The 14,372-nt window shown below is 52.1% G+C and overlaps 2 protein-coding genes across 2 annotated transcripts; both read right to left on the reverse strand.

Moving 5' to 3' along the window:
• Positions 1-5,227: 5,227 nt before the first annotated feature.
• On the reverse strand, positions 5,228-7,715 carry BDZ83DRAFT_20325 (malate synthase). Its single transcript, XM_060501664.1, has 6 exons — positions 7,228-7,715; positions 6,579-7,156; positions 6,360-6,517; positions 6,057-6,299; positions 5,750-5,980; positions 5,228-5,588 (listed from the first exon to the last, which is right to left on the reverse strand). The coding sequence occupies exons 1-6, from the start codon at positions 7,586-7,588 to the stop codon at positions 5,531-5,533; spliced, it is 1,629 nt and encodes a 542-aa protein (XP_060361113.1). The 5' UTR covers positions 7,589-7,715; the 3' UTR covers positions 5,228-5,530.
• Positions 7,716-9,530: 1,815 nt separating this feature from the next.
• BDZ83DRAFT_20387 (uncharacterized protein) lies at positions 9,531-14,072 on the reverse strand. The gene is made up of 4 exons (XM_060501668.1): positions 13,241-14,072; positions 12,470-13,189; positions 10,305-12,418; positions 9,531-10,237 (listed from the first exon to the last, which is right to left on the reverse strand). Exons 1-4 carry the CDS (start codon positions 13,909-13,911, stop codon positions 10,017-10,019), a joined length of 3,726 nt encoding a protein of 1,241 aa, XP_060361114.1. The 5' UTR covers positions 13,912-14,072; the 3' UTR covers positions 9,531-10,016.
• Positions 14,073-14,372: the final 300 nt, after the last annotated feature.

A 14,372-nucleotide genomic window follows, 5' to 3' on the forward strand; every position in this document is an offset into this window, starting at 1 on the left:
ATAGTCAACTCTGCCACATACGTCGTCAATCCTCAATGCCATCCCTCTCGGTCTCTGAAAGTGAGAAGTCCTTGTTGTATCCCAGGTGGTCTGCACCATGGTACACAGGAAAATGAGAGACAATTTAGACGCAAGCTCGCATGAGCGCCACCAACCCAACGGCGCTACCGCCGCAATCGTGGCAGCCGTCAGACCTCAAACTTACTTTATTACGCCGCAAATCTGGTGATTCCCTACCTATTAATGCGCCCAAAAACTTTGGTGCAGCTAACACGGTGTTCCTGCTCTTCAGCCCTATTCGCCTCAAATCTGCTCTGTTAAAGTTAATTGCCAAGGACCTCAGCCATGGCTTTCTAACTCAAAGAGTTACCACCCTCGATCACTGCCTCTTCTACTAGTAGTGTTACCCCACTCAAACAAGAGACTTCAAACCGTAAAGCTTTACTCGACTATTGTCTACCATTGCCAGTGTTTGCTTGTGGCGGGACCGACGCGAATGAGCAGAACTGACCTTGAAGTACTCTGGCCATAGCATGACAGTGTTCCGCATGGGCTCTACCAGACAATTCCATCACAGAATGGACAGAATATCTTCTGGGCTTATTACCGTCATGTCAAAAGATGAAAACAAGAATGGTTTTCCTGTCTTGACTGGCGGTCTTCAACTGCTCCAGTTACCTAGACTCCACCCAGGATGATTTGCTAGGTCCATGAGCTTGAAAGTAACTGGAGGAACATGTGAAAAGCTACCTTGGACGTGATTCTTCTGACCTAGCTCTAGTCCTGATGGAAAATCCCCAGTTTCTATCTACTTGAGGAGATGTCTCTTTAGGTCTATTATGCCATCGTCCATTAATGTTCGTCGGACCACACGTTCACAGAGACAAGGGTCAACGGTGTCCTCCTATTGTCGACACGTCTTTTTTTCTCTAGGCTTCCAGGTTGCAACGTATGCTCACCTCCAGTATCTACGTCGAAAATCATTGTTTTGAAGACACAATTGTCGAATAAGTCGGCAAATTACCTTTTATGTTCCATCATTCACACGATATTCTCTGGCTCCTTTACCATGTCGTACACGATACTCCATTACCAAACTTAGATGGCAACATCATGCCACATTGTCCTTCAAAAGATTTACTCGTCTTAGTCCGATATCACTCTCTGAGGTACTTAGACGCAGGTCCCGAGAACACAAGCCACTTTAGCTTCTTGGAGTTCTCAAGTATGACCCAATTTCAAGAAAGCCCGACCTTTTGGGACTTGCCTCGTTGATTAGTTGGCATATAATTCAGAGCACGCTTCTATCTGATGCGGTCTGGTACCTGTGCCATACAAAACGGCCTTCGGCTCTACTGTTATAGCATGCGCCTCGTGGTCTCGAGGCTCTGAACCATGCCCCCCTTCCGGCGAGATAACTACTATACCTGCACAATCTTACTTAGGACTTTGGTCTTTGGTATTCGGTCGTTTCTCCCACGCTCGAGGTCATAACCATCAATGCCATGGATCTTTTTAAGCTCCCTACCGAACATCGAGTCTTAAATATCTATCAACTCCCAGTTGTGCGTCTTGGGAACCCATTTCCCGCTGAGCAATGGCCAGAGCAGAAGTACAGAGTTCAGCTTCTCATCTCACATTACCGAGGACTTGTTGCATCGACCACTGGTGCCGCTAGGTACTGGTCCGATTTGAAGTCGATAGACTACATACAATGCATCCCTGTGTCACCCTAGTCATCTCGAGGTCGAGCTGCCTGCTCAAATTAGTAGAGATGTGGACACCCCTATGAAATTTGAACTACCACGATCATGACATAGGCCACCGAATGGCTCAGTCTCCCAAAAGCCGTCCCTTGCTATGCCTCTGCTACAACCCTAATATGGTATCACCACACTCATGAGGTCGACCGACAGCAATCCATCTTGCTGTGAACGTGGACGATAACATCTGCTGTCTCAGAAACCACATTCGCTGTTCCGACATCTTTGAATACACAAATTGCATGGTTCAACGATTGTGCTTCATCGAGTGGTACCAAATTCGTTGTCGTTTGTGCCACCGTATGTGCTCTCGCATCATGACGCTTCTTTTGATACCGGCATCGGCCAAGATGATGACTGAGACGCAGCATTGCTTTTGAGGAGACCCAAAGACAAATCTACGCGGCATTATCAACTGCAAGAGGTCCGCCGCTAGTCTCAAACCCACTCAATTTATCATATTTCGACATTTCAGAAGGGACCTCGTCAGTAGCGGTCAGCAACACACAAAGGTATCGGAGGCGGAGGGAGGTGTCAATCAAGTTGAACTCCTTCGATCCGCTGTTTGTTGGATATACATCGAGCAAGTCGCAAGAAGAAACCCACGATACGCTTTGGATCCATGGTTTAAGCCATAGATTTCCGAGGCGCAGCCTTTGCGTCTCACTGTCAGCTCTCGGTTGAAGCCTTGTTCCTTGCATTACCCAGCTTTGCGGATTCTTCGCCTCCCGTCGAAAAGCAAGGCATGTTTGATTCAGTTGAATGGACACCGACTGGGAGTCTATATTTCTTCTTCCTCTCACCGGCTGCAAGGTCTCCCAACGATCGGATTGGCTAGCTGGCTAGGGGGGAATGGCCACCGCCAATGAAGGACACTTACTGACTTGTTTGTGCTCGTCAAGTCAAAGGATCACTGACAACGAGTGATCACGGAGGAAGTTGGCATCGGTGCATCTCCATGCTGCATGTACGCCGACCGCTTACTAACCATTCCTGTAAGACAATCCGCTTATACGAAGATGAATACCCTTTTTGGGGTGCAATCCAATTTACGGGAAATTCGTCCAGCATGTCTCGGCCGTTACTCCCGACATGACGCCCGAGATGTCGTCTATTCTGGATATCGAGAATGAGTACGCAGTAGATCATCCCCGCAACGTAAAACACGTCCCTCAGTAAGAAAGAGAAGACTTTCCCATCAAGCAGTCGCCCGGGCAGGGAAGAGAGGAGGCTGAAAAAAGGTCTCGTCTGTTCGCTCGATGTCTGTTCTCATTAATCTAATCAACGTGTAGGGGGTGGATATCTTCCCAGGTCCCATATGAGGGACAAGGGGCAAACAGATCAAGACAGGAACTGCAGAGTTTCTTCTCAACGACGTACATCGCCTTGTGGGTATGTTGCAGTCGATCTCAGTGGGGGCTCCATTCAACGTCCCTCTCCCGTCTTCTTGCTAAGCGAACATCGTGGCGTTCACATCCGAGACAGGAAAGTGAGATAGAAGTACGCTCAAGACACCGTCCGCTTTCTTTCTGAGAGGTAAGTTCCCATCGGACGACGTGAAACTCTTTCCCAATCATCATGTTTCCCGGCGCCGACGTCCCTTCCCGTCCCGCGCTATGCCGTCTCGTGACTTCCCTCGTCCATATCACAAATGATGAAAGTTAGAAGAGAAAGGGGCGTTGCCGAGGTAAAAGAAACCTCCCACATATCACCAACACCCAAGCGATCAGGTCTCAGGACATCCTCTCCTTCCCTGGGTAGAGCCCCGAGGTAGAGCCAGCAAAAGATCACGTATAGGTAGGCGTCAAGTAGCGTCCGATGCGGGTTTCAGAGGGAGACCGACCATCATTGAATCATCACTTTTTCGAAGCCCACTCGTTCGTCATCTTATCAACGAAGGAAACGACTGATCACAATCTTCTCGATGAGCCTAGACACCCGAATCTCGGCGGCCGATCCAAGCATAAGAAACTCTTCAACCAAAGAAACAGCTCAACATCTTCCCGAATTCGGGTACATGATGCGAAAGCAAACTTCCAAACAGGAAGCACATCACCGCCATCCTCATGCCGGCGATCCGATATAGCGCGCCCTCTCAAGTCCGAACTGGCCTAGATTCCCTCCACCCCGAGATCCAGACTTCTTTTGCAATTGAAGATGGCGGAGATGGATCAGCCGACTCAACTCGGGCGTTGGAAAAAGGAACCTGCTGTACCGGCCAATCCGCCTCTCCGGGACCTGGTAGCGATGCCCTCTGTTGGTGGCGACAGAGACCATCGCCCTTTCGAATATGGTCTATCTATCTCCCCCTCTTTCTTCCTCAGCCGACGATGCGATAGGATGAGGTTGCGTTTGAGTTTATGCACTCATCAAAGACGGCCCGCCCCGCCCCAACGACACCGCGGCATCTAATTGTGGGCAGCACATCTGCTCGACCATCTACACGCCGCTGAAACGCCCGATTATGACATGTCGATATGATATACGACGCCGGACTCCGGAGTCTAGTGAGAATCCCATCTTCTTGCCTTCTAAGAGGCGTCCTATACCTTGGTCGCGTTCAAGCCACCCAGCAACCGGACTATACCCCCCTCTCCCATCCCTTCATCCTTCACCGCGCCGCACCATCGCGGCCCGCCCCTAGAGGCCTCCTCAAGAGATTTCGAATATCGATGGCCAGCGGTGCCGATTCGAAGTTTTCTTATTCCTTCACCTTTCCTTTCCCATGCCTCTGCTGACATGTCAAGTATCCCATATCTTTCCTAGGTGGGGATTTCTCAAACTCCCTAGCACATTCCTTCAACCATAAGTGCAACACGTGCAATGTATAAGACGTCATTGATACCAACGATATGGCCTTCTTTCACGCCTTACTGGACCTTGAAAGCGGACCGGAGTCTCAATAGGAACCTGCATGAAGGGTCCGTCTCCACCTGATTATCTGTTTAGGTGCACCGTGTTTCTTCTTCCCTCACCTTCGACGAGCGAACCGTCGTCGACACGACTCAGAACTTACACGCCCCTCACATACGCACAGCCCAACAGTTATCCACGCATGTCGATCCATCAGATAGTATTCATACGTGACGGGCAACGGCTTGGGAAGGGGGCAAGGCAAAAGAAGAAACCCGGTGGCGGGGTCCACTACAGACTCCATCATCAGCTTCGTGTCTCGCCGAACTGCGGACTACGGTCAACCACGGAAGACAGTGGCTATGAGCCAAGAGATTCACGAGCACATCTCGGGAACAGTAACTTTCCAAAATCTCGGCTGCGGCTATTTGCCTCAAACCCGGCTCCAACTTGAAGTAGTCAAGCCACGGATCTAGGTCCGGGTTCACTCACACCGAATAGTGCTTCTCATCAACGGCCAAGCCCACCACCTCAACTTATCGCCGTCGTTGACGTGTAGACTTTGGAGAATTTCGAACCCTCATTGGGCTTCATGAGCCGAAAGTCACGATACGGCGTGACTCGTAGTGATATGGAGGGGGTGTGTAACTCATAAACTTGAAATCAATTTTCAATCTCATTCATTCTTACATTCGTAGACCCAATACATCAAAGCAGATGTCCAAATTCTGGCCGGCAAATTTTCGACCCAGAAAGCCTTTGGCCCGAGACCCAACCCGTTCGGCGAAACAATACTTCAAATGTGCCTGATAATTATCCCGTTAAGAGGCACCAACCAAAAAATCCATTACGCATGACATCTCGCGCGTGACCTCCTTCGCTTCGGAAGCGAGCTATCAACTAGTCCTCCCGGTTTACAATTTGGAAGCAGGGCGTGCGCTACCGACGACGGTGATCTCATCGTAAAGGAGGCTGTTGGTCAAGTTAGCACATTTGCTACATGATAAACAACCACCAGCGGGCCAAAGCCACGGGGCGCAAAGATAAAGCCCCGATGCTGGTGGTGGTGGTGGTGGTGGTGGTGGTGGCGGCGGCGGCATTGTGGGATTGCAAGTGGCATGATGTAGACTTACGTGGTCAAGAAATCGGCATAATCTTCACCAGTGACTTGCCCGGCAAAGTACTGCGCGGCGAGGTGGTACTTGTTACCCTTGGGCGCCTTGCTGGCGAGCTCGTCGGCGGACTCCTTGAGGAGCTTGAGAGCGTAGGCCTTGTCGACCTTCTTGCCCTCGGCGGTGGACACGCCGTGCTTGACCCATTGCCAGAGCTGAGAGCGAGAGACCTCGGCGGTAGCGGCGTCCTCCCTACACACGTATGTGAGCTTTTCTCTTGATGATGTGATTTAAAAGGGGGAAACGGCCAGCAGCTCGTGGAACTTACATGAGGAAATTGATGGGAACGCAGCCGACGCCACGGATCCAGGCCTCCATGTAGCCGAGGCCAATGTTGAGGTTCTTCTTGATACCCTCCTCGGTGATCTTGCCCGGCACGTTCATGTTCAACAAATCGTTCTGGCCAATCTTGACGTCCTCACGACGGACAAAGAGCTGGTTGGGCGTGGGCATGTTCTTGTTGAAGATTTCAGAGGCAATCGAAGCCAGAGCAGGGTGAGCGACCCATGTGCTTTGATATTGTGTTAATGGGTAACTCAATACCACTAGGAAAGAACAGCAGCAGACTCACCCGTCGTGACCAGCGCGCACCTCGCGCAGCTTGTCGGCGCGGACGCCTTCCATCGCCTTGTCGTTGGCGGCCTTGTCGTCCTTGATGGGAATTTGGGCAGCCATGCCGCCCATGGCGTGAACGCCTCTCTTGTGGCAGGTCTGGATGAGAAGTTTGACCTGTGGCACGGGGTTAGTCCTTCCTCTATACAACCACGCGAGAGGGCGCGAGGGGACTCACGTAGGCGTCCATGAAGGGGCTCGTCATGGTGACGGCGCTGCGGTCGGGCAGGACAAAGTTGGAGTTGTTCCTGAACTTCTTGATGGTGCTGAAGATGTAGTCCCAGCGACCACAGTTGAGGCCGGAGCTGTGGTCTCTCAGCTCGTAGATGATCTCGTCCATCTCAAACGCGGCCAGGATAGTCTCGATCAGGACGGTTCCGCGAATGGTGCCGCGAGGGACACCGACGTAGTCCTGGGCCAGGTTGAAAGCGTCGTTCCACAGGCGGGCCTCGAGGTGGGACTCCATCTTGGGGAGGTAGAAGTACGGGCCAATGCCAATATCAATAGTCTGACGGGCATTGTGGTAGAAGTAGAGGCCAAAGTCGAAGAGAGAGCCAGAGATGGGCTCGCCGTCAACGGTGACGTGCTTCTCCTCCAAGTGCCAGCCACGGGGTCGGACAATCAGAGTAGGCAGAGTACGGTCGGTGCGGAGCTTGTATTCTTTGGACCCCTGCTTGAAGTCGACCTTGCGGCGGTTGGCATCGTACAGGTTCACTTGGCCATTGACCATGTTATCCCAGGTTGGTGCGCTCGAGTCTAGTGTGGAGAATTGTCAGTACAGTATTCCATTGGGTTTGAGTACGTAGTCCGATATGGAGCAGACTCACCCTCGAAATCAGCCATGTAAGTCCAGACATTCGAGTTCAGAGCATTGACGACCATCTTGCGATCGGTGGGACCGGTGATCTCGACTCTACGGTCAACCAGGCCGGGGGCCGGCGGGGCACCCTTCCATGTGGAGTTCTCTCTGATGTGCTTCGTCTCGGGGAGGAAGTCGGGCAGGACGCCGCGGTCCAGCTCGGCCTGGCGGAGCTTGCGGCGCTCGAGCAGTGACTTGCGAGTGGCATTGAAAGAGCGGTGCAACAGAGCCAGGAAGGCGAGGGCGTCGGGGGTGAGGATCTTGCGCTGAGCATCCGTGACGTTGCCCAGGACGTTGACGCCTTGGAGAATTGCTTCGGTGGTAGCCATTATGTGTGAATATGTGTAGGTGTGTGTCTACACTTCGTGATGGTGTTTAGTGTTGAGTAGTACGCAAATGGTAGGATCTCCCGGTCGGCGACTGTACTGGCAGGTTGTCGTAGGAAGGTTTTCACGTGTAAGAGGAATGCGCACAAGCTTCGTCGTGAGACAGGACGGTTATGGTAAGCGTAGTACGCGGGGTATCTTTAGTTTTCAAGGAGAACGAGAGCAATTGGATTGGGATGGACGAAGTATAAAGGAAGTATGAGGCTGGGTGTTCTGGAAGAAATAGACGGAATAAGTAGGTTTGCTGGCTACCGGACGAAGAATGCAAGGCACTATGTAATTATTAAAGAAGACAGCTCCCGACGGGGGGTTTGGCGCGTTGGACCTGGGCGAGTGCCGTCGCAAGCTCGGCATAGACGAGTCGAGCGAGGGGTTGGCCGGCGCCCATCATCCATGACAAGGGCAGGAATGATGCATGCGCAGACTTCTATTGAGTAGGCCAGGAGAGGAAGTGGTAAAAAGAGGGACCTGGGGAACCTCTCGGGATCCACCCGAGGTACATGCAAATTGGCGGAATGGTAGCCGAAGGGAAAGGTCCATAGGCCTAACCATCTTTTGTACTAGGATAGTATCATCACAGTTTAGTCAGGGACCCAGAAACAGCCAGCGACCATACCTGGGTCGGCAGTGATCGGGCTGATTCGGGTGGATGGAGAGCTTCACAGCCGGACCGCGGGGAGAAGAGGAGAGGGGAAGGACGAAAGAGAGAGAGAGAGAGAGGCGTCCATGCGTTGTGGTTGATGTTGGAGATCGGGTTACAAAGGGAGGTTCCTTGAGCTCGTCAAAGAGAGGCAGACACCAGACGCTTGTGAAAGTGTGGGGAAAGAGTGAAACCAGACCACGAAAAGAAGCCGACGGGAACCTCCAAGTCTACTCTGCGGCAAGGACAGTGACTTTGCATGTGCTCATCCAGCTTGCTTCATGGCATGTACCTGCCTGTGGCCCTTGCCTTCCATGCACTTTCTATGGCAGTCGAGCTCGGGTTCTGATCCGAGTGAGAACTTAACCCAGCAACACCACACCTGCCTTCCAGCGAGGGGCCTTGCTTCGCAGTGACCTCATTGCAATGCCTCTGGAAGGTCTGATTGGGCTGACAGTGACATGGGCATTGCATGGTGGGGTCAGAATGCGATAAGACTTGCAGAGAAAATCGACAGCAACAATGGCCATCTCTGCCAGCTACCTTACCTTGATTACTACAAAACTACTTGAACCACCTCACTCAATTGAATGTCTTACTCGATACAATCGAGCAATTATGTGCAAATTCTTTCTACCCCAAGTCATGGCCTTGCGTGCTTTCGCAACCCCGTATCCCAACGTACCCGCCCAAAAATCCCAGTTCCCTAGGCCGAAGTCGGATCCGGCCGCGATAAGGGAAAAATGCACTGTCGCCGCCGGCGAAAGCCATGCTCGACGGAGGCGAGGCCCGCAATTGAAGCTCGTCTCCGTCTCTGGGGTAGGTAAGGTAAGAATAAGGGTCTGCCGGAGATCCACATACGGCTGCATCTTAAAACTAGGAGGTTGAGCTCGTTGCGCATCAACTCCTCCTCGGAATCTCGAATGGGAGCATGATTGAAAGCGAGAAACAAGCAACCTGCAGATATCACCAAATCGGCACTCAACTTTACCTTGGCATGCTTAAGAAACCAAATGCTCTCTCCACTTGCCGAGCTCTTGTGACGCGGGACACATGGATCCTTACCCGTGGCTCGAGTTCACCACCTCTAGATCCGATTCACCGAGCTGCCGAGGTCTGGCAGACGTGCTACCCCAGCTCCGCGTACTCCAATCAGTGTCCTCGTGCATGCCGACAGTTTCCGGCCCTTGCCGCCACCTAGAACAACACACATTGAGTTAGGTGTCGAGAACACAACAGCCCTCCTCTGTAATGTAATAGCAATCAACTTTTTGGGTACCTATGCAGCTCGACTCTATGAACAATAGCCTCCTTGCCTCTCAGCCATACAAAGAAACTGTTGATGGCTCAAGAATAATCTCAATCATCGGACGGAATCTCCAAACCACCAATCCATCGTGATATGGATATAAACCTCAGCTGCAGTGCTGGGAAAGCCATCCAACCACAGTAATTATCCATCCTCCAGTTCCTCCAATGCTCTCCAAGGCCCTTGATGTCGAGCCGCATCCGTAGTCCATGCTCGCATTGAATCAATCCCTGTCCTCCGAAAAGAAAATGCCCAGCCTATGCTTGATCCCAGGTATGTGACTGGCAAGAAAAAGTGAGGAAAGAAAAAGCAGAATCGTGGGGGGAACCCGTCGATCCTCAGTCAAGCAACCTCCCGAGCCGGTGCCCCAAAGAAAAATGTCGCCGCCCGCCTTCTGACGCCAAATGCAATCTCGTCCATCCTCAGGAATTGAGCGTTTTGATCATCATCTTCTCCTTGGACTTGTCGGCGACAACCAGCCCTCGCGATCCGAACACCGTTCGAACCGTGTCCACAACCTTGTGGAAACTGCTGGCCGCCCCGCGCTCTTGTGTAAATCGTACAATGCAGAGGGGACCTTTCTTCCCGTGCTCGATCACTGTCATAATCTCCGCGGCAAATGCAACTTCCTTCATGCCTAAGTCTGCGATAGAAGTTAGTAAGGGGGGAAAAAGTATGGCTTTGTGATGGAGAGTTGGATAACAACTTACAATTCTGCGCCCCAACTCGGGCAAACACAATATTTCTCTCCTTCTCGACCTGGATATCTCTCATACCATAACGTCGCCAGTCTTTGAGGAGAATGACCATTTCCTGCCGAGCTCGCTTGCGTGACATGACCAGACACACGTAGCTCGTCGCGGGCTTGACCCCGAACAGGCGAGCCAGCCAGTTTTGATGAACCGCAATTGTCCGAGCTCCCTTCTCAGAGGCGTTCCAGCTCTTAACTGATTTCCGGCTCGTTTCGTGTCCGATAGCTCTTCGGTCGTCGGGAGAGGAAGAGTCATCGTAATCTGGACCTGTGACATATGTTAGTGAGGCATGCTCAATGGGTACAATCTTCGTAATTCGTAGCTCACCCGCAATCGCCATCTTCCCCTCTGACTTGGCCTTGCTGCTCTTCCAGAAAAGCAAGCCGAAGCCCTTCTTCTTGGTTGCAACCGGGGGAGGATGCTCGTGGATCTTTGTCTCCGAGCGGCTTGGGGCTGTAGATTGCGTTGTCATGCTGTATGTCTGGGTTTCTTGAGTTGCCTCGGTATTGATGCTACCCTCTCTAGAAGTGCTATCCTTTGAATACCGCTTGAACCACGAGGACTTCTTCTGCTTCGTTGTGCTACTTCCATAAGTAGCAGCAGATGGAGTTGATGGTTCATCTGTACCCGACGCGCCATGCATGTAGACGTAGCGCTCCTCGACCTGGTCCTCGTAAGCTGGTCGCTCGGCTGTCTTCTTTCGCACGTTCAGAGGCTTCGGGATCGGACTCGTTGCACTGGGCGAGTTGACAACACGGATGGTCTCTCCTGCTTGGACCAGATAATCAAGACCATCATTTTCAGCGTATCCGCCAGGGGTCTTGGGCGGGGCAGATACAACCCTGTTCCGGTCAGCATCTCCCCAGTGGGATGAAGACTCCGAGTCTCGCCCATTCTCGTTGATTGCCGGCAAGCGACCAGTCACTTTGCTTTGACTATGTGTAGGTGCGGATACAGTACGGCGGTCTTGCTTAGGAAGTAGAGTAGGAAAACCTAGACGATTGACTTGATCAACAAACTTTCCGACCCGGCCAGAATGCTGTGCGTCCTTAGGATGGTCGTAGTTCTTGCTAGGCCTCTCAGATTCCGAAATCGAGGATGGCGTCGATTTGGGAGGCGGCAAAGGCGGCAAGGGTCGAGTGTCCCATGGATGGTAAGGATTCGTCAAAGTCTCGGGAGAGGGTGTTACTGGGCTCAAAGACAGGCCCGTAGGCTCTCTCTTGATACCACTACTCTTGTCTTCCAAAACCAGCTCTGTTGTCTCATCGACAGATAGGAAGCTGTTGAAGGCTTCATCGCAGTCCTTTGCGATGCTGTTGCTGAAGTGCCGAACTTCCTCGTTAACAATGACCGCTGGATCCTGAGGCTTCACAATCTTCAGCTTTGGTCTAGGTCTGTCCATCATAGAAATGCGCTTTGGCGGACTGATTGGAGATTGCGGACGCTTCAGGTAAGTTTCCTCTCCAATGACGCCCGGGGCACCTCGACGACGCTTGTCGGCGTGGGTATCGGTAGACTTCTTTCTTATGTGAGAAAAGTCGATACCTCGCTTGTGACGGGAAGCCGGTCTGCTATAAGAGGTTCCTTGTCTGCTGCTATGGAGCGAATTCATTGAGCTGCGGGGAGACTGGAAGCGGCCAGAGTGTGTTGTTCGCTGGGAGTTGACGCGTGAGTGACGCAGCGTCGAGCCTGTCTTGATGCGTGACAGTTGCGATGTCTGTGTATTGTCCCGCTTCATGGAGCCGCGACGATTGCGATGAACGACAATCTTTGCATGGCTTGCCTGAGAATGCCCTCGCATAGGCCGGCTCGAGTTGTAAGGATCGTAGCTCTGAATTGTTCCATCATCTGTCTCCGCAACATGGGAGATGACTGTGAAGCGCGAGACACTTCTGCCCGTTCCGTCTGCTCTGGGCTGGTTGAACTCGACAGTGGATACCCTCTTCTTCCAAACAGGTTCATGGAGATGATGGTAGTCACTAGGAGACTGCGACAACTCGGGGAGGAAATTCTCCAGCTGCTTCTGGCGGTAGCTGTGAAGAAGCCAGTAGAACAGCTTCTGGTCGTTTTTCCTGGGTCAAGTTAGCTTTTTGCCAAATCAGCGGGCCAGGAACTGTACATACGCAGAGTCCATGAGCTTCAACTTGATCTGGTGTTCGGTGAGCATGTGCCATAGTGACCGAAGCTGCCTAACCAGATGAGGGTCAACTTCATGAGGCTTCAGCGGGGTGTAGTGAAAGCCCTTGCGGAGGTCGTTGAGTTGATAGTTGTTGCCAAGGTCGTCGAGATAATCGTACTTCCGAATCAGTGGATGCTGCCACATCTCCTTGATGCTAATTCTTGTATCAGGATTGGCCACAAGCATGCGACGGATGAGATCTTTGGCTTCAGGGCTCAAGAAATCTGGGATCTCGTATATGCCCCTCTTGGTTTTCTGGAGCAGTGCACCAATGTCGGGGTCATCGAAGGGCAGGCACGCGGCTAGAAGGGCATAGAGAATGACGCCCAGAGACCAAATATCGGCTTTATCTCCTCGATAGTGCTTGTGCTTCAAGAGCTCAGGGGCAGCGTAGTGAGGACTGCCGCAAGCCGTCACAAGTCGGTGCTCCGAAGATTGATGCAAAGCGGCCATGCCGAAGTCGGCAATTTTTACCTTGTTGTCGGGGGTCAACAGGATATTCTCGGGCTTGAGGTCTCGATGGCAGATGTTGAAGGAATGACAATATTGAAGGGCGCTCATCATTTGCCGAAAGAGAAACATGGCGTCTTCCTCAGTGAACCGACCGTTGGTATTGATGTAGTCGAATAAGTCGCCTTGTTCAACATACTCAAGTACCAGATAACTATTCAAAAATTAGCTTGGAGCTTGTCTCAATGCGATAGTGACAACCAACATCTCTGATCGATTCTCCCAAATATCATACACCTTCATAACATTGGGGTGATCGACCAGCTTCAAAATGGCCACTTCTCGCTCGATTGAAAGAGGCACACGCATCTCGCCATTGATCTTCTCGGGCAAACTGTCGTCGTAGTCGTGTAGTTCAGCAAGACTGCCAGCTTGGATCAGATAGGCTGTCTTCTTGGGCACAATTTTGACGGCGGCCAATTCACCAGACAGACGATGCTTGCAGAGTCTCACGCGAGCCGATGAGCCCTTTCCGAGTGTTCTGCCCAACAACCAGGGACCAATGTGTGTCTTGTAAGCATATCCGCTGCTTCTCTTGCTCGACGTGGTCGTGGAGGCCTGAGATGCCTGAGACATGCGCTTCGACGGGTCGACATCATGTGATGCTCGCGCTCTTGCAACAGCAGGGTTTCGAGCGCTAGGTGGACCAGCCGAAGCAGCTGTGGCTCTCGCTCCAGAGACCGGCGGGTCACAGTCGTTGGTATGGCGTTGGCGATCCGAAGCGGCAGCATTCTGTGAATGACCGGTGGTTTTGTCGCGTGACTTTGATGATTTGACGGGGATTTTGGAGGAAGCATTATTGATGCGTTGCGTCGCGTCCGCGAGAGGCGCCCGGGCTTGAGAGGCCGAGGCCCTCGTCCGACCAGTCTCGGACATTTCAGCGGTAGTTCCGGGGTCGCGGTCAGAACATGATCGGTTTCGAGTACGGCAAGTGGCGATGTCAACCGTATTTAAGACGTTGAACAGGGAGATGTTTGGGAAAGGAGATAAGGATCCTGGGTAGATTAAGTGAGTGAGAAAGAAGAGAGGGTGATGACGGCCAGGATCTGAACGAATGGATGGATTTTTTTGATAGACTGATTGCCAAAAAAGCCAGACGATATCGAGAGAGTGGTGTGTGATGGTGTTTGGAGGTGGGAGAAAGAAAGGCAGCGCGGATATCCGAGTGGTGACGGGGGAAAAGCCCAAGACGCGCAGAGTCAAGGCAGAGGTGTTGTGGTAGGAGAAGGGAATGCAAGTGGGAGCCAGGGTGCTGGGGCAGGTGAGGCAATCGGCAGAAAATAGAATGTTCGAAGGGAGACAGCAGGCAGACGTTGCCCCCTTTCAAGGAGCGACCT

This window comes from Colletotrichum acutatum, assembly GCF_030867785.1.
Source record: "Colletotrichum acutatum strain CBS 112980 chromosome Unknown BDZ83scaffold_103, whole genome shotgun sequence".
NCBI lineage: Eukaryota > Fungi > Ascomycota > Sordariomycetes > Glomerellales > Glomerellaceae > Colletotrichum > Colletotrichum acutatum.

Coding starts and splice junctions, on each gene's coding strand:
- BDZ83DRAFT_20325 (XM_060501664.1), bottom strand. CDS start 7,588: ATGGCTACCACCGAAGCAATTCTCCAAGGCGTCAACGTCCTGGGCAAC. Junction 7,157..7,227: donor TTACATGGCTGATTTCGAGG/GTGAGTCTGCTC, acceptor TCTCCACACTAG/ACTCGAGCGCACCAACCTGG. Junction 6,300..6,359: donor GTGCGCGCTGGTCACGACGG/GTGAGTCTGCTG, acceptor ACAATATCAAAG/CACATGGGTCGCTCACCCTG.
- BDZ83DRAFT_20387 (XM_060501668.1), bottom strand. CDS start 13,911: ATGTCCGAGACTGGTCGGACGAGGGCCTCGGCCTCTCAAGCCCGGGCG. Junction 13,190..13,240: donor TGGGAGAATCGATCAGAGAT/GTTGGTTGTCAC, acceptor ATTTTTGAATAG/TTATCTGGTACTTGAGTATG. Junction 12,419..12,469: donor TTGAAGCTCATGGACTCTGC/GTATGTACAGTT, acceptor AACTTGACCCAG/GAAAAACGACCAGAAGCTGT.